Raw genomic sequence first — 18039 nt, 5'->3', positions numbered from 1 at the left:
CAAAACTTTGGGGCTGGAAGGGCACTCTGGGGAGACTGGGCTGGCAGGGTAGGGTGCTGAAGGGTAGGTCGTCCTGTTCTGCTTTCTGCCCATCCTGAGGGTACTGTCACAGGAAGGCCAGTCCTGGACCAGGCACCTCCAACTGCCTGTGTGGTCTTGGTGCGGAGCCGTGAGGGAGCTTAAGCCCAGCGCTGCGGAGGGTGGAAGCGGGGCAGGCAGGTTTCGCTTTCCCCAGCTGGACCGCTGCCCACCCAACAGACAGGGCCGGCGGGGGCACCGCCCCCAGCCAGGCTCCTACAAGTGCCCCCCAGGCTCCAGCCACCCCACAGCAACATGGCAGACCGTCTGGTGCATCTCGTCACTCTGGTCCTCCTAGGAGCAGCCGCATGTGGTGAGTGGACCTGGGACGAGGGGACAGCGGGAGCCACCAGTCTGGGGGGCAGTCAGCCCCCCCCCCACCGGCTCCACTAGGTGGGCAGGAAGGGGCACAGGATCCATGTGCATGGAAGGCTCTGAAAGTCTAGGAATTTTCAGAACTTCGAATGTGAGACCTGAGCTTTCCCCACAGTGAGGATCCGCAGCTGCGCGGGGCAGGACTGGCGGCTGGACCGCAGCCCCCTTGGCTCCCGTTTGCCTTGAAGCTGTTAGGCGCAGTGTGTAGGCCGGGATTTGCCCCAGACCCCACCACTCCCCACCATTCTGTCCGGGGCTGTGCTCCCTGGCCCCTGCGCAGTTCGCCCCTCTGGCGGGTAGAATGCCAGGCCTGAGCGGGCTGCAGCAGCCAGGGTGCAGGAGGGAGGTGTGCGGGCTCGCCTCTGGCCAGCGCTGAGGCGCTCACGCCCACTTGCCCATCCCCAGCGGCGCAGCCTCGCGGGCGGATCCTGGGCGGCCGCGAGGCCGTGTCCCACGCGCGGCCCTACATGGCGTCGGTGCAGGTGAACGGCAAGCACGTGTGCGGCGGCTTCCTGGTGTCCGAGCAGTGGGTGCTGAGCGCCGCGCACTGCCTAGAGGACGCGTGAGTGGCCTGGAGAGAGGCGGAGCAGAGCGCGGGAGGCGGTTTGGCTGGCGTGGGGACGTGGCTCTGATGTGGACCCCACTCCCAGGGCGGACGGGAAGCTGCAGGTGCTCCTGGGCGCACACTCCCTGTCGCAGCCGGAGCCCTCCAAGCGCCTGTACGACGTGCTCCGCGCAGTGCCCCACCCGGACAGCCGGCCCGACACGATCGACCACGACCTCCTCCTGCTGAAGGTCAGCCAAGTCCAGCCGCAACCCCTCCTGCCGCACGCACCCCGCCCATCCCCGCCCTGACGCTCGCTTCCGCCCCATCCCGCAGCTGTCAGATAAGGCCGAGCTGGGTCCCGCCGTGCAGCCCCTGGCCTGGCAGCGCGAGGACCGCGACGTGGCGGCCGGCACGCTCTGCGACGTGGCCGGCTGGGGTGTGGTCACCCACGCGGGCCGCCGGCCGGACCGCCTGCAGCACCTGCTCCTGCGGGTGATCGACCGCGCCACCTGCAACCTGCGCACGTACCACGACGGCACCATCACCGAGCGCATGATGTGTGGGGAGAGCAACCGCCGGGACACCTGCAAGGTGCGCCGGGAGAGCCGGGCCATCGAGGGGGCGGGGCTGGACCGAGGTCCGGACTGCGGGGGAGGAGAGGGAGGGCTACGGGCGGAGAGAGCCGGGCGCGGGGTCGGAGGCGCGGGGCGCGACGCAGCGCTCACGGCCCGCCCCCACAGGGCGACTCCGGGGGCCCACTGGTGTGCGGCGGCGTGGCCGAAGCCGTGGTCACTTCGGGCTCGCGCGTGTGCGGCAACCGCAAGAAGCCCGGCATCTACACGCGCGTGGCGAGCTACGCGGCCTGGATCGACGGTGTGCTGGCCGAGGGCGCGGCCGCCTGAGGAGGCCCCGGGGGGCGGCGGTCACGGGGGTCGAGCAATAAAAGTCCTGTCCTGCAAGCGCCCCGCCTGCACTGAGCACGCGCCGCCGGCCGCGGGGGACGAGGACCCGAGGGCGGCGAGGACGCGGCTCCACGCTTCGGCCGCAGGGGGGCGCCCCGACTCTTCCACCCGGGATGGGGGAGGGGCTCACGTCCCAGGTGCCCCTGCCGTTCGGGCGGACGTCCGGCCCTCTGTCCGGCCTCCCAAGCGGGGCGGGTGGGCCCACTGTGTGCGAGGCCCTGCTCTGGGCTGAGCTTTAGGTACACAGACCCTCTGAAGTCAGTCGTGTTCTTGGGACCCATGTCCCACATCGGGAAACTGAGGCTCAGAGGCTTCGTGACTCCCCTGAGATCCGAGGAAGCTCCCGGCAAAGCCTGGATCCGACCCCAGAACCACAGCACCTGCGCTCGTGGTCATCGCCAGGTGCTCCGAGGTTCACAGAGTAAGTTAGGTGGATGGGTGTCCCAGAGCAGCCACACTGATGGGCGCCCTGGGCCTCAGTTTACCCTTCTGGGCAACGACAAGGAGGTCGGAGGGCAGAACCCAGGCCTGAGGCCCTTTGCCATCTCCCACCTGGATGAGGAGCCACTGAGACCCAGCACCCGCTAGGCCCCGGGTGTCAGGCTTGGCCCACAGAGGGGTTCATGACTTCCCTTTTGTTGAAAAGGAGACTGAGGGTCTGAGAGGTGAAGTCATGGGCCCCACTGGGGGTTGGGGAATTGGGACTGGAACCTGTGGCCATGTTTTACCTTCCTACTACAGGGTGTTCACCTTGGAGTCATACGCTCATTCGTACACAAGCGCTTACTGAGCACCTACTCTGTGCTCAGCCCTGGGCTGCACACTGTGGACACAGACACCTGCTCGTAATAACTTAGTCCAGTCTTCCTCACAGCGTGGCGGCACGAGCTCCAGAATGAGGGGACCCAGACCCCACCTCTTGACGGGAGTCATGTTCACGTCATAAAACCACAACTTAACCTTAAACCCGTGATGTGAGTGCAGAACGGGCCCGTTGTTCTAAAACAAGTAACCAGCTTAGGAAGTAGGACTTGAGAGAGACAATGGCTAAAGAGGACGGGGCCCAGTGAGGGGTGTGGAGGGCCAAGCAGAAGCATGAGGTTCATGAGCCCTGAACCTCAACCACGCAGACGGCACAGCAGTGGGGGCTGGGCACCATCCGGGGGGAAGGACCCCATGGAGCTCGCCTCCAGGGAGAAGAGCTCTCTTCCCTGCTCCCCAAAACTGTCCCCGACTCTGCCCTACATGTGAGGTAGACTAAAAATCTGCCCATCTTCCCCCACTGGCTCACGGAGGCTCTGTCCATCAGCAGCGCCCACTCACCCAGATACGCCTCGACCAGGAGAGGCTGCCCTTGGGGTCCCCGTGTCACTAAAGGGAGACCAGGCAGTGGTGACCAGCAGGGTTGGAGGCAAGGCGGGCGGCAGGAGCCCGCCAACTCAGTCAAGGGCCGGCTCCCCACCTCCACGCCTGCCCCCAGCGCTGGCCCGCAAATGCCAAGTCCCCGCAGAAAGCGTCAGCTCCAACAGCAGGCCCTCCTGGGCAACACGGGCCCAGCCAGGTAATGGGGCTCACAGAGCTTCCCCCCCGCCAGCGCACGCGCAGCATTTACCTCCCGGGGGCATCCACCTGGCCTGCCCTCCCTGAGCCTTCCAGCAGGAAAACAAGAGAACCAATTAGCGCTCCACAGGCAGGGCACTCTGTCTGGAGGCCTGGGGAGCAGGACATAATTGGGAAAAGTGCTTGTTGGCAGAAGGCGGAACCCCTGGGGGGACCAGGCCTGAGCTTCCAGAAACCCAGGGGCCTCGGTGTGGGGGGGGCGGGGGGGGGGAGATGATCGAGTGGGGAGGCAGGGAAAAAGGATATAGACACACACATCAACAGAAGCCCACCCACCATGCCCGGCCCGCGACTCCCCGCAGGAACCTGTGATTAGCACACAGTAGGTGCTCCATAAATGTTGACAGCAAGACAGTGACACGCGGGCACGGGAGCCCAGAACTGGGGGGCGGGGACGGGGAGGGGCAGCACCCGGCGCCAACATGACACCTGTGACCGGCAGGACGTTTATTGGGCCTGCTGAGGTCAGAACCACCCGGATGCGCTGGCAGGGGCAGGTGAGGAGACGGAAGCGGGTGTCCCGGCGGCTGTCACTGGCAGCACCCACGCAGATGCCCGGCAGCTCACAGGTTTGCGTGGCACATTCTGAAGAACGGAGGCCCGGGGCATCCCGGACCCTCGGAGCCAGGATCTGGGGCACCCAGAGGGCCCGCTGAGGCCTGGGCGTCCAGGGAGGGCACCACGCGTGCTGTGGTCCTGAGCCCGTGAGATCCACAGACCCGTCTCAGTCACCACCTGGCACAGGTGGCTGGGCCCCTCCACCCCGGGTCCACCATAAGGCTTCGAGGGAGAGAAAGCAGCCCCGACGGGGCCGCGGGGCACCAACGTGAGGCTTCAGGCCACGTCCTCCCCTGCCCCGTCCAGTGACGGGGCCCGGAAAGCCAACTTCCAGGACGCCTATTTTGCAAAGCACCCGATGAAGGTCTGGAGTGTGTGGAATGCCGCGTCACCAGCGAGGGCCCCGGTCAGGGGTAGCTGAGGGGCACCCGCCGCCACAGACCCCCACACAGGCAGTTCTTAATCCAGCGCTGCTCCCACTGTTTGACAGCTGTCGTCTTATTGGGTGACCTGAGCATGGTGACGCAGCCGCACCTGGGGGCAGAGCCGGGCGGGTGAGCCCTGGCTGGGCTGTCCTCCCACCTGCCACTGGGCCTTGGCACATGCTGCTTCCCCCCCCCAAGAGTGCTGTTCCCAGCACCCCCCAACGCCGAGCTGGCTCCTCCACATCCTTCCACCCCAGCTCAGGCATCGCCCCCTCACCTCCATGAGCAGATGAGGTGGGGTTGTGGGGTTTTTGAGGCTCGGCCGCCCCCTAGCAGCAGTGACCCCAGGAGCCACAACTCGCATCCAGGGTTCTCTGGCAACAACTGGGGCCGTATTTGCACAGGGCCCATGCTTTGTTTCTGTATTGTCGGGCTCCTGAGCGCTCCCCCAGGGCAGCCGCAAGCTGCGTGCTCACCCGTACCCAGACACTTGCTCACCGCCGGTGCCCGAGGCGGGGACACCTGGCAGCCCCGTGGGGGAGGCACTCCCGTGACCCATGTCGATGGAGGGGGTCCGAGGTGGGCAGCGCTCACCTGGTGCAGGCCTTGCACTCCTCCGTGGGGTAGGCTCCCAGGTGCAGCCTCCGCAGGTGGTCGATCTTGGGCTGGCCCGGTGCCCTGGCGGACGAGAGAGAACGTGCGCGGCTCAGGGGTCCACGCGCACACGTGCGCTCACGCGCACACACAGACACACACCTCCCTCTGACGTGCCCGCCCTCCGCCTGCAGACACAGCAGCGCTGGAAGGCACGGGAGAACCCATGGGAGGGGACCTGGGGGCTGGGCGGGGCTGTACCAGTATTAAATACATCTGAACTTTCCAGAACAATGAATTTAAGACCTCCTTGTGGGGACACCTGGGTGGCTCAGTTGTTAAGCGTCTGCCTTCGGCTCAGGTCATGATCCCGGGGTCCTGGGATCGAGCCCCGCATCGGGCTCCCTGCTCGGCGGGAAGCCTGCTTCTCCCTCTCCCACTCCCCCTGCTTGTGTTCCCTCTCTCGCTGTCTTTCTCTGTCAAATAAACAGTCTTTAAAAAAAAAAAAAAATTCCCTTGTGATCGACCCCCTCTTAAAAGTTTTTCCTGAAAGCCAAGCACAAATGAAAGCCTGGTACTTATCAAGCGGTCCCTCCCGTTATGACACAAGAAAGATGCCAGAAGCTTGTGGAGCCCAATGCCCGAAGTATTTCACCCAAAGGAGGCCACACGGGGCTAACTGTCTTCATTTGGCTCATCTACGTTTTCTAAAATTTCCACCGAAAGTAACAGATGCGTGGGGAATTCACGCGAGTCTGTCACGTGAGTGTCTGAAATGGAGAAGCACCTTGCGTGACGTCGGATCAGTGCATCTTTCCTGCCTAAAGAGCGGGGACGAAACCCTGCCCCAGGTGCTGCTCGGCAGTAGGGCTGACCCCACCCACGCGTTCCAACGGCAGCTGCCCAGGGCAGGTTCCGGAGGTTGCCTCTCGCCCCGAGAGCACCCTGCCTGATGCTGTGGTTTGTCCACCCGGGGCCCTGGGCCACACTGCAGCGTCTGCACTATGCTCTTCCACAGGGGGCCATGGGCCGCGCAGGACATGCTTGAGCTCCACAGGGGCTGGGGCCTGAGTCAGAACCGGCCACGCGACACTCCACGCAGGGGGACAGACTGGAGGGACGGTGACGCACACAGATGCCCAAGCGCAGGCATGGACAGGCGGCAGGGCCATCACCGGCCGAGTGAGGATGGCTCCCGGGCCAGCGTCACGATCAAGGCCAGAGAGCAACGGCTGGCCCGGCGCAGCGGTGGCACGCACCTGACAAGGCCGTCCAGCTGCAGGGTGCTGGCGCCGGCGGGCAGCGTGGGGGCCCTGCCGAAGTGCAGGCGCAGAGGCTGCTTGGGCGGCAGGCGGCTGACCAGGCCGTCGCTGACGGGCAGCCAGTCCAGGCTGGGGATGAGCAGCTGGCTGGGCAGCAGGCAACACTCATCCACAAGGGCCTCATCCGGCTCGCTCGTGGGGCCCTCATCACGGCCTGCGGGGAGGGGACCATGGGGATGCACTGCCGGCCGTGGAGCGCCAGGCTCCCCGACTAACGAGCACGCAGCGAGCCCTGGGCTCCCTTCCTGGCATCAGGGATCCAGCGACACAAGACAGCAGACGGTGCTGTCGCTCCATGAGCATCTGTGCTGGGCACTGGGGGCCATGACAGTCTGACCTGGGGGCTGGTATTTGGGGGCTGGGGGCTCTCAGCCAGGACTTGTATTGTGGCGGGGGGACGAAGGCTGGGGGTGGGGTCTTACAGCAGATCCAGAGCTTGGTGAGCAGGCGGAAGAGCAGCGACATGCTGTCCTGGGTGTCTGAGGTGGCCGTGTACACGGGCAGGCAGCTGGGCTTCAGCAGGCCCCAGATGCGGATGACGACCATCAGCTCCCGCAGCATGCCCAGCGAGGTGCCGTCCCGCAGGAAGCTGTGGCCCGGCCGCAGCGGGGAGCCCTACAGGGAGAGGCACTCGGGCTGTACGCCTAAGTGTGTACAGCATTCTGGGACCTCAGCGTGTGGGGAAACAGGCCAGGGCAGCCCCGGGCACTGGGCCACCGGCATTCCGGAAGCAGAGTCAGCGACTCCAGCAACCAGCCACCGTGTGGTGCCAGGAGGAGGCAGCGAAGCGGTTACCCCTGGCAGCCAACACGTGGGGAAGGGGCAAGAGGGATTTCAAATCGTCCTGGGAGGGGCAGAGGATTTAAACGTGGGGCAGGAGATGCACTCGGCCACCCTCGTGGCCTGGGGTCAGGGCGGGTGTGGGGCTTACCCCTGTGCACAAGCCCCGGGGGAAGGTGGGTGCACACAGCTCACTTCCCCTGAACTCTGGGGGGACGAGGCGGGGCGCTGCTGCAGAAGAGTGGGGCGCTGCTGGAGAGGGGGGCGGGGACGCTGCTGCAAGGGGGCGGGGCACTGCTGCAGAGGGGGGCGGGGCGCTGCTGCAGAGGGGGGGCAGGCCAGGACCCAGGGGGCGGGGACGCTGCTGCGGAGGTGGGAGGGGCGCTGCTGTGGAGGGGGGCGGGCCAGAACCCAGGGGGCGGGGGAGCTGCTGCAGAGGAGGGCGGGGACGTTGCTGCAGAGGGGGGCGGGCCAGGACCCAGGGGGCGGGACACTGCTGCAGAGGGGGCGGGGGAGCTGCTGCAGAGGGGGCGGGGGCGGCGCTGCAGAGGGGGGCGGGCCAGGACCCAGGGGGCGGGACACTGCTGCAGAGGGGGCGGGGGAGCTGCTGCAGAGGGGGGCGGGCCAGGACCCAGGGGGCGGGGCGCTGCTGCAGAGCGGGGCGGGCCAGGACCGAGGGGGCGGGGGCTGTGCGGAGGGGGCTGGGACCGCCCAGGAGGGACCGCACCTGGTTGGGCAGGCTGGCCAGCAAGTAGAGCACGAAGTCCCCCACCCACTGCAAGAGCTGCTGCAGCGCCTGGAGTGTGTTCATGTCCAGGACGAACTCCTCCGTCTTGAGGTTGATCATGACCTTGTCGATGTCTGCGAGGGGACAGGCCATCAGGTACACCAGGGCCTTGCGGCGCATGCACGCACATACGCACGCACACGGGGGTGCCAGGCTCTGCGCCCCTGGTCCCACCGCCAACACCCCGCAGCACCCATTGTGAGCCGGGCCCCGGACCTCGAAGAAAAGGGCCCGGGGTGGGGGCGGGGAAGCGGCCCGTCGGGACTCTGCTCCCCAGCCTGGTCCGGCTGACACTCCCCTGTGGCTACCATCTGTCCCCAGCTCTGGGGCGAGCCCCCGTGAGGGCCCTTCTGGTGACCGCCCCCACCCCATGACTGGCACGTGGTCAACAGCCCACCCCTCAGGTGGGGCTTAGGATGACCGCTCGTGAAGGGTGTCGGGGGCAGGACCCACCGGCGTCGGTGATCTTGGTGCAGACCTCGGTCAGCCGGTCGCCGGGACTCTTGTCGGGTGTGTTGAGGAAGTGGGGGCGCAGGAGGGACTTGAGCGTGGAGCTGACGGCCACAAGGAAGAGCTTGGCATGATAGTCGCACACACGGGCCACCGTGCAGGGTGACAGCTTGCACAGCGAGGCCTTCATGGCCAGGATCCGGGTGGACAAGACCTGGGTGGGGACAGGCGGTGGGAGTGGGCGGCCCACGGGCAGGGCCAGCCCCCCAAGGGGGCCGGGAAGCAGCTTCCGCCAGAGCCCCCCGGGGGGCTGACTTCTCGCAGAAGATGCCGAGGTTCGGAGCTCGTTAGTGGGGTGGGGGCAGCGAGCCTACCTGCTGCAGGGCTGCGTTCTGGCGCGTGTACTCCTCGTGCAGCTTCTCCACCAGGCTCTGCACCATGCCGGGCTGCACGTGCAGCAGCGTGTCCCACCAGTCGTAGCCCGTCACCATGCAGTACTCCAGCAGGAAGAGCAGGTGCCGCAGGGCCAAGCTCACGTCCAGCGTGTGGCCCATGGACGGCGAGATGCGCAGCATGCTCAGCTGCCGGAGGGGGAAGCACCAGGTGAGGGCCGAGCCGGCTGCACCCTCAGGCAGGGAGGAGAGTGCCGGGGGGACCTGGGCCCCAGCCCCATACCTAGTGACCCCAGGCACCTAGCGCTCCCTCCCTGGGCCTTGCAAATCCACTTGTGGGCCACAGGGTCTCCAGAAGCGGAACCCCTCTCACAAGGAGAAACCTCCTGGCCTGCCTGCCACATGGACACACCGAGGACAGGGCCAACAGTAAGTGGATTCAGGCGGGAGGCACAAAGAAAAGCGACTCACAGAAGCTGATTTCGTGAGGGGTCTGCAATGGAAAGTGGGGGGCCGGGCCTGCCTGGGGCGGAGGGTGAGCGTGCACAGCGCGCCCATCTGCCAGGCCAAGGCCCCCTGGGGAACAAAAACATTTACTAAGCACCTAGGAAGCCCTGGTGCCACAGGAGGCTTATGTCCGTCACCACGGTGAAGAGCAACCATCCTCACGGCTCCTGCTTGCTGAGCACCTACTGGGCGCCCCAGACCACAGCAGACCTTTCTCTGGGACCCCAGAGGGTCAGAGGAACCTCACCACACAGATGAGGAATCTTGGGCTGTCCAGCAGCAGGGACAGGAATGGGGGTCCCAGGGCCCACCCCTCACTCTTCCCTGAGGCCCAGAGCTTCGAAGCTCACCTTCCCGTGGTTGTCGATGCCGACCAGGGCCAGCGAGGTCCAGGAGAGCTGCATGGCCTTGAAGTGGACGGCAGGGCCGGTGGCCCGTGGACGCTTGATGGCCGGCTCGTCGGCGGAGCGCGGGGCCGCGGAGCTGTAGAAGACGGCCATGCTCTGCAGCGACAGCCGGTGCACGATGTGGACGCTGCCGTCGTGAAAGGCCAGGGCCAGCCCTGCAGGTGGGAGTGCAGGCAACTGAGCCATGCGGAGCGCTGGGGACACCCGCCGGCAGCTAGGGTGGGAAGGGGCTGCCCGCGGAGAGGGAGCAATACCGAGGCCGGGGTAGAACTGGGTGTCGCTGGCCACCTTCAGGTCAGTGTTGGTGAGCGAGATGGGCAGCTTAGGGAGCGCCACGGCAGACACACGGTCCAGGTCGTTGGTGGCGGACAGGATACGCCATTTCAGAATCATGGGCTGTTTGTCGCCGACTGCAAACGGGGTGGGGGGGGCAGAACAGATGAGACATGCAGCAGGGCGGATCCCTGCAGGGGGCGCCAGGCACGCCACCCTGGCCCCCGCCTCTGGCCCTGCACTGGGGACCCTGCCCCAGCATGGCCACTCAGAGCGCTCCACGGCCCAGCCAGGCATACGGCTCACGACGGGCCGGGGACAAAAGCTGGACCAGCATGATCCTGCCCTGGGACTTCACGGGACCACGAGGCTGGGGCCGGTGGGAGCACCCCGACCCCACCACCACACACACCCTTGAGACCCGGCCAGCCTGCGTCGGGTTTTCTTGTGATGTAAGTGGTCCCGGGGGTGGGGGGCAGCTCTGCCCGCCTTATGAGACTTGAGCTGGACGGTCAAGGTGCCACAGATCGGCCCCCCTGCACCCACACTCTTGGTGATAAAAGCCCCCAACAACTGGCGGACTGGTTTCCGTGAATCCAGGGTTGGCCAGTGGGTGCTGGCAAACGTGACACGGGCAGAGACTCCCACAGTGCTCATGCGCTGGGACGCGCCGGGGCAGGCCTGCAGGGACACGCGTGCCATGGGGGGAGATGAGGTGCCCAGCTGACAGGCAGCAGCCCGGATGGCCTGGCAGCGGACAGCAGACACGCAAACCAGGCCGAGCAGCAGAGGCGGCCCCTCCCAGCACAGCGTGGAGCTGTGGTTTTGAGCTACTGAGCCTGGGGCTGGTCTGTCACACGGCGACAGCTATCACACAGCTCCTCCCTGCCACCCCTCCGCCTTAGAGCTCTGCCCTGAATGGCTTGTCACAGCTTATAAACCTGCCGTGAGCCCAGGGAGGGAGTCCGGGCAAGCTCTGCCCCCAGGGGAAACTGAGGCCCAGAGAGCACTGAGACTGCCTAAGGCCAGAAGGTAATTCAGTACCCAACAGGGACAACAGGGCTGTAATAGTCACCACGGCGGACGTCCAGGCAGCATGCCAAGCCATCTGCACCTGAACGGGGCACAAACGCTAGGTCGTGGCTGTGGCCAGGCTGGCCCTGGGGCTGGTCACCCTCTGCTCGGGGGCAGGGGGCCATGCACACCTGTGGCCCTGCCCGCCGCCGCCAAGCTGAGGACGCGGGGTCTGGGCAAAGGGCAGCTGTGACCGTCTTCACGTTAATCACTCTGCCCCACAGCGCGCAGCTTATGTAACTGCCCCATGGGGGCAGGAGCCACGGGGGCCTCTTGACACAGCTTCGCTAGCGGGTCCCGAGTACCCCCCACCCGCCCCGGGCACAGCCAGCCACTCCAGGCTCCATTAGCGCTCGTCAGCAGAGCCCGGCTCTCGTCTACTGGAAATCATCTCTGTGTGTGGGCCCCGGGGGGGTGAAAGCCCAGAGGCTTTTCTGGCTTCTCAGTCACTTCAGGCTGGGCTAGCACGTCCCAGGGTCCGTCAGGGAGAGGGGGCGCGCCTTGGGGGGGTGGGGGGGAGGTCAGGGCCATCTGGAGCCACTGCGGGTTCCACATGGGTGCAGGGGAGGGGGAGGTGAGCCAGTGGGTACATTCTGCGCCAACTCAGTCACGCCCTCTAGGCCTCGGTTTCCTCACCACAGACCAGACTTTTTGGAGGATTGTGTGGTTTTTAGGATTAACTGGCCTCTGCAGCCCAGCGGGCTGTGTGTACCCACAGCGCTGCCGCAATGCGTATTTGTGCCCCTGCTTGCTCAGCCACTCTAGCTCCTGGTCTCTGCCCCAGGACCTTTGCACTGCTGTTCCCTCAAGCAGGCACATGCTCCCCACAGGAGGCGTCAGAGTGAGGCAGTCAGGCTACCCGCCTGTGGGACGACTGGGGGACCTTATGTCTCTGAGCCTCAGGACAGGGGGCTCTCCAGGACGGGAATGAAGCGGCTGCACAGCAGGCGTGAAGAGGGTGGAGCGGGCCGGCACCGTGTAGCTGTTCGGAGCAGCTCCCGCACGCTGCGCTGGAAGCCCAGTGCCCCAGGAGCGGGGGGACTCACCCACAGGTGAGATCTGCTGGAAAACATTGTTCACAGGAAGCCCCTCCTTCCGCAGGGACCAGCACTCCACGATGCTGCTCATCTGGCTGGACGCACACAGGAGCACCTGGGGACGGCAGCAGCTGGTCAGGAGGGCGGGGCTGGAATGGCAGATGTCGCGCCGGTGGCCATCCCCCCAGTGGAAAGCAGAGGGCAGCCGAGGAAACCATCAAGGCTTCACAAAGTCGGGGGCCTTACTGATGTGTGGTTACACTGGAGCCCTGGGTGACCACTGACCAACGGCCACAAAGATGTCCCCAAAGAGGACTCCATCCCGACTTCCAGGATCTGTAGGCTTTGGGGCCCAGAGTCCTCAGGAGGGGGAGGCAGAGGGTGGGAGTCCCAGAGATGAACAGAGCCCGTGCTGCCGGCGGTGAGGATGCAGGGGGGGCCCACGAGCCAGGAAAAGGCAGCAGACAGGTCTCCCAGGGGCCCCCGGGGGGACCAGCCCTGCTCACACCGGGGTTTTAGCCTCGTGAGGCCCGCATCAGACTCCTGACCCCAACGCTTGAGATGAGAAACGTGTGGAGTTCTGCTGCTGCAGCCGGGGGGCGGGCACCCCCCGGACAGGAGCTCACCTGCTCCGACATGTCCCGGGCCAGGAACTTGAGGTGGGTGATGGCGGGGAACTTGTCCTTGCGGTTGAGGTCAGTGGTGCAGCGCATGAAGAGCGAGGGCAGGATCTCGGTGTCGATGCGGCACTTCTCACTGACCACGCTCACGCACACCTTGTAGAACTGCACGGGAGAGGCGCTGCTGCCATCCGCAGTGGCCACCACAATGTTGCCACCGCCGGTGAAGGCGATGTCGGCCAGGGCCACACGGCCACGCAGCCGGCACAGACTCTCCGTTGACGTCAGCACCTGCCCACTGGGCTTGAGCAGGGACACGGTGACCAGGCCACTGACTGTCACTGCGATCCAGCCCTCCATAGGCTTGCCGCCAAACAGCGTGAGTGACGGTGAGAATTTGACGCGGGAGAACTTCTCACCGAAGCTGGAGGCACCTGACTATGGGGAGAGAAGGGAGCAAGGGGTCTGTTTACTGCCAATGCCAGCCCCAGCTGAGAGCATCCTGACCAGGCTTTAGGCGTCTGTCCTTTGTGACCTGACAACCCCCCCTCTGGGGGCACAGAAAGAGGAATTCTGGGATATAACTGAATCTAACAGTGAATTGGATTTTGAGAACCAACCATCAGTGGTTCCCTGAGGATGCCAGCCACCAGTTAAACAGGAGGTTCACTAAGGACAACAATCATCAGTTAAATGGAAGGCCCGCTGAGGACAGCAGCCATCAGTTAAATGGAAGGTTTGCTGAGGACAGCGGCCCTCAGTTAAACGGAAAGGCCCACTGAGGACAGCAGCCAACAGTTAAATGGGAGGTTTGCTGAGGACAGCGGCCATCAGTTAAATGGAAAAGGCCCACTGAGGGCAGCAGCCACCAGTTAAATGGAAGGTTCGCTGAGGACAGCGGCCATCAGTTAAACGAAAGGCCCGCTGAGGACAGCGGCCATCAGTTAAATGGAAAGGTCCGCTGAGGACAGCGGCCATCAGTTAAATAGGTGGCTCACTGAAGACACAGATGATGACAGCTTAATTGCAAGCATGAGTTGGGCCCAGTACTAGAAAAACCAAAGGATGCTGGTGGTGGGAGAGGAGCAGCAGGTGAACAAGCAGGTGAACAAGCAGGGTGAATAATCTCACCTACTGCACCCACTTGCTCAGGCAGGACACCCACCTTTTCCACGTGCAGGGCCAGCTTCACACCATTGTGCAGCCAGGACAGGGCCACGATGGGGTCCCCTTCCACCAGGCTGCCCACGTGGCTCTCCCAGCTGTTGGCCAGGTGGTCTGCCATGCTCCAGCACTTGATCTGCCCATCAGCATCAGCCGACAGGAGCCGGGAGCCTGTAGGGGGCAAACCCTCACCGTGAGCGGGGGCAGCTACTGGTAGTACATCCAGGGCCCGGAGGAGCAGGCCTCGGAGCAGTGAAGCAGGGGAGTGGCACAAGGGTGCTCCTAAAACAAGTGTGCATGTGGGGAATGTGAAGAGTCGTGGCCACAAAGCCACAGGTTGAGGCTACCAGTCCCAGCTGTGTATTCTGGGGACGTGACCAGGAAAAGAGAGCACGTTGCCTTGAGATTCAGGATCAAGGATGAACATCACTGTCTCCCTCAGCCATGCAGGACCACCCGCCCCCGGCCCATCCTCACCCGACTGGTCCCACTCGAGGCAGGTGATGGCCTCGCTGTGTTCTGAGTTGACGGAGTGCACATCCCAGGGGTGCTCTGTATCCAGGATATGGATCATGCGGGTGAGGTCTGCAGAGGACAGCACACGGTCAACACAGCAACCATAACAACCCTGAAGCTTCTGATGACCCCAGGAGGGCTCAGGGAGGAATCCAGGGAACATCCCACCCACGGGGATGGCAGAGGGCTGCTCTGCTGTTGACCGTGTAGACAGCCCCGGTGCTAACAAGGAGACCAAAGCAGGCCTGTGACCTCGCCATAAGCGTGGTCATGTTTTTAGAAGAGACGTAGAAAAAACTAGAAGAAAATGATCCCCAGATGTTAATGGTGGGCATCTCTCCGTGGTTTTTTTTTCCTTATGCTAAATTCCTTTGCTTTTCTAATTTTCTCCAACAAGCACACATTGTTTAAACAACAGACAGAAAACAGGTCCCAGCAAAGTAATTTCCAGGCTTCCAAAAACAAGATAGTAACATGTATGGTCTGGAAAACTGCGCATCAAGTCTCCAAGCCCTAGGGGACCGCACATCCCTTGCCCCATTCCATCCCAAAGGGGTGATTCCAGGGTCTTCCCCCCTACCCCACCCCAGCACCAGGTATAGGAGAGCAGTGCATCTGCCCTTTGCACACCTGTGAGGTTAGGGTCCTCACCACCCCCAGTTGTAGATGAGAAAACCCTGAGAGGGCCCACATGGGTGAAGGGTGACTCCCAGGCAGGGCTGGAGACCCAGTTCCCCAATGGGGACACCAGGCGAGGGGGGCTGGGCTGGGGGGCAAGGAAGCACACCTTGGTCATCATTTCGAAGGTCAGTGGTGAAGGCAATGAGGTTGCGGCAGGACCAAGCACAGGCCAGGGGCACTGACGGGCAGTGGGTACTCTTGGGCCATCTCTCCCACTCGCAGACGTAAGCCAGATCCATTGTGCCCACATGCCACAGGTCACACACCGAGGATGAGGATGGTCAGCAGCTCCTGAGGGAGGAGGTTGACACTGACATTCTCTGAGTCCCTGCAGGATGCCAAGTTCCACGCTGGACGCTGGCTTACCACAGGGAATGAAATGAACCCAATCCCTGCCCTTGGGTCTCGTGTGTTGTGTAAGGGAAGCTGCATTTTAAACATGGAGGGAGGGGCACCTGGGTGGCTCAGTCAGTTAAGCATCTGCTTTCGGCTGGGGTCATGATCTCAGGGTCCTGGAATCAAGCCCAGTGTCGGGCTGCCTTATCAGCGGGGAGTCTGCTTCTCCCTCACCCTCTGCCTCTGCCCCTGACTCATGCTCCCTCTCTCTCTCTCTCAAATACATAAAATCTTTTAAAAAATAAAATAAATAGGGGCGCCTGGGTGGCTCAGTCGTTAAGCGTCTGCCTTCGGCTCAGGTCATGATCCCGGGGTCCTGGGATCGAGCCCCGCATCGGGCTCCCTGCTCTGCGGGGCGCCTGCTTCTCCCTCTCCCACTCTCCCTGCTTATGTTCCCTCTCTCGCTGTGTCTCTCTCTGTCAAATAAATAAATAAAATCTTTAAAAAAAATAAAAATAAAATAAATAAACATGGAGGAACAGGGAGGCCTAATCAGAAAGACAACATCCCAGTGTAGTTGTGAGGGAGCAAGGCATGCAGATGTCTGGGGGAAGTTCACTGCAGGTGGAGGGAACACCTGTGCAAAGACCCAGAGGACGGATGGCCCCTCGGGCGTTGGAGGAGTGGCCAAGCGGCCCATGTGGCTGGAGCAGATGAGCGAAGGGAAAGGGGGCAAGGTGGGGGCAGGAGGTGACGGGGGCGAGTCCTACAGGGCCCTGGAGGTTTTCACCCTAGTGGGAGGGGGGGCCCCCAGAGGGCTGTGAGCTATCTACATTTGAACAGGACCCCTCTGGCGGTCTGGAGTGCACAGCCAGGGATGGGGTGAAGGTGAATGCACTGGTCCAAGTAAGCAATGATGAGGGCAGTGGGCAGTGTGCATAGAGGTCGGGCCCTGGGTCTGTCCTGGAGGAAGAGCCCACAGATACGCAAGAGCAGCGAGGACACCGCCTCCAGGGGAGGCAGAGGTGCAACTTAAAGAAGTCTAACAAAAGTAATGATGGTGAACTTTTCCTCGTGGCTCTCTACGTGCCAGCATCGATCATAGGTTACTTTCCTTTCTTTCGCAGGAGTCCGGTGAGATTACAAGTGCGATCAGCCCCATTTTTCTCAATCACTACCCCCAGGTCCCCCTACTTCTCCAAGCCCTGACCGGGGACACCAAGGCCCCGCCCACAAGCGCCTGCGAGTCCTTAAGTCCCGCCCCCGAAGCCTCCATCCCCAAGCCCATCCCCTACAATCTTTGCTTTCGGATGGCCCCTTGAGCCCCCAGGCCCGGCCTAAACTCTCAGACCCATCCCAGAGACCCCAAACCCTTCGCCTGCCAGCATCTACCGCCGTACACAGGGCCCCCCGGTCGCACCACCAAATCCCCCATTACCCTTGAGCCCCGCCCCCCGGCCCCGCCCGGCCTCCCCCGGCTCTCCGCATCCGACCCCAGCTCGCCCCCGGCTTCACACAAGTCTCCGCCACAAGCCCCAGACCCCGCCCGCCCCCGGCCGTGTGCCCAGCACCCTCCGTCCCCCGAGGCCCGCCCTCTGACCCCGCAGGCCCCGCCCCCGGCCCGCTTGTCCCGCCTTCTCCGGGCTGCGTTCCCCCCAGCTGCGGGCGCCGACCGGAGGCTGGCCGACCTCTCCGGCCCCCGCAGCCCCGCGCTCACCGAGCCGGCCCAGGCGCCAAGCCGAGTAGGCAGCCGCTGCCTGCACTCGCCCTAGCTCCCCGGCTCCGGCACCGCCATCTTCCCCGGGAGCAACGAGTTTGCCCGCGCAGCGCGGCCGCTTCCCAGAGACTTCTGGGAAGGCGGCGACTCAACCCCGCTTCCGGCGCATTTGCATACGGCTTTTAGTGGCGTCCCAGAAGCCACCTGAGTTATATTTGGCAGAACAGTGAACGCTTTCTCACTTCAGTGAATGATCCCATTTCGTTATTCTATATGTTGTACGAATCTAGAAAAGAATGTGTCGCTGACCCGCTGTAAGAGAATTCACCCTTTGTGTAAAGTCATTTATTCTAAGCACTATAAATAGTGCCTGGGTCAAGAGCAACATTGTGCTCGCTTCGGCAGCACATATACTAAAATTGGAACGATACAGAGAAGATTAGCATGGCCCCTGCGCAAGGATGACACGCAAATTCGTGAAGCGTTCCATATTTTGCTCTTCTCTGACATCCGCGGGTGGGGAAACTGAGGCTCCGCACGTCGAGGCTTTTACCCCGCGGAGGACCGGTCCCCGCGATCCCGGCGATCCCGGCACAGGGGCGGGATGACGCAGCGCCGTGCCCTAGCTGCAGCCAAAACGGGGGCGGTCCTCGGCGCCCTGCGAGGCTGGCCCTTCCCTCTGGGGACCTGGGATTCCGTCTCTCGCGCTGGCCACTCAGGTGCCCCCTGTCCACTGTGCCACCACGTGGACGTGCATTCTGTAGCGTCTGTCTTTAAACTTCTAAAATGTCTGCTAAGACGGGGTGCAGCACACCCA

General features: G+C 63.7%; 2 protein-coding genes and 1 non-coding gene across 4 annotated transcripts; 2 read left to right on the top strand and 1 right to left on the bottom strand.

The window, feature by feature from the left end:
* Window positions 1-1959, top strand: CFD (complement factor D). The gene is made up of 5 exons (XM_036100791.2): window positions 1-391; window positions 859-1015; window positions 1104-1248; window positions 1334-1591; window positions 1741-1959. Exons 1-5 carry the CDS (start codon window positions 334-336, stop codon window positions 1900-1902), a joined length of 780 nt encoding a protein of 259 aa, XP_035956684.1. The 5' UTR covers window positions 1-333; the 3' UTR covers window positions 1903-1959.
* Window positions 1960-4014: 2055 nt separating this feature from the next.
* MED16 (mediator complex subunit 16) lies at window positions 4015-17364 on the bottom strand. 2 transcript variants are annotated; one of them, XM_036100734.2, is made up of 15 exons: window positions 17223-17364; window positions 15276-15497; window positions 14450-14557; window positions 13974-14143; window positions 12815-13246; window positions 12198-12303; window positions 10059-10214; window positions 9748-9959; window positions 8873-9079; window positions 8502-8712; window positions 7989-8122; window positions 6904-7096; window positions 6419-6635; window positions 5160-5243; window positions 4015-4674 (listed from the first exon to the last, which is right to left on the bottom strand). In XM_036100734.2, the coding sequence occupies exons 2-15, from the start codon at window positions 15406-15408 to the stop codon at window positions 4548-4550; spliced, it is 2490 nt and encodes an 829-aa protein (XP_035956627.1). In that variant the 5' UTR covers window positions 15409-15497; window positions 17223-17364; the 3' UTR covers window positions 4015-4547. The 2 variants fall into 2 exon arrangements, with proteins under 2 accessions (XP_035956627.1, XP_035956626.1); XM_036100733.2 differs by having other exon boundaries at window positions 15276-15460.
* A 247-nt stretch (window positions 17365-17611) lies between these two features.
* On the top strand, window positions 17612-17718 carry LOC118541204 (U6 spliceosomal RNA). Its single transcript, XR_004919986.1, has one exon. It is a non-coding gene; the product is annotated as a U6 spliceosomal RNA (small nuclear RNA).
* The last annotated feature ends 321 nt before the right edge of the window (window positions 17719-18039 follow it).

Source organism: Halichoerus grypus, chromosome 1 (assembly GCF_964656455.1).
Source record: "Halichoerus grypus chromosome 1, mHalGry1.hap1.1, whole genome shotgun sequence".
Classification (NCBI taxonomy): domain Eukaryota; kingdom Metazoa; phylum Chordata; class Mammalia; order Carnivora; family Phocidae; genus Halichoerus; species Halichoerus grypus.
The sequence above is the reverse complement of the archived record's forward strand: the minus strand, read 5'-3'. Positions and strand labels throughout refer to the sequence as shown.

What these genes read in the sequence shown, in the direction of transcription:
- CFD (XM_036100791.2), top strand. Translation starts at nt 334, where the DNA reads ATGGCAGACCGTCTGGTGCATCTCGTCACTCTGGTCCTCCTAGGAGCA. An exon ending in CCTAGGAGCAGCCGCATGTG is followed by an intron (nt 392 to 858) that starts GTGAGTGGACCT and finishes GCCCATCCCCAG; the next exon opens with CGGCGCAGCCTCGCGGGCGG. An exon ending in ACCGCCGGGACACCTGCAAG is followed by an intron (nt 1,592 to 1,740) that starts GTGCGCCGGGAG and finishes CCGCCCCCACAG; the next exon opens with GGCGACTCCGGGGGCCCACT.
- MED16 (XM_036100734.2), bottom strand. Translation starts at nt 15,408, where the DNA reads ATGGATCTGGCTTACGTCTGCGAGTGGGAGAGATGGCCCAAGAGTACC. An exon ending in CCCGGGACATGTCGGAGCAG is followed by an intron (nt 12,304 to 12,814) that starts GTGAGCTCCTGT and finishes TGCCGTCCCCAG; the next exon opens with GTGCTCCTGTGTGCGTCCAG. An exon ending in GCATCGACAACCACGGGAAG is followed by an intron (nt 9,080 to 9,747) that starts GTGAGCTTCGAA and finishes CCCCTCCGGCAG; the next exon opens with CTGAGCATGCTGCGCATCTC.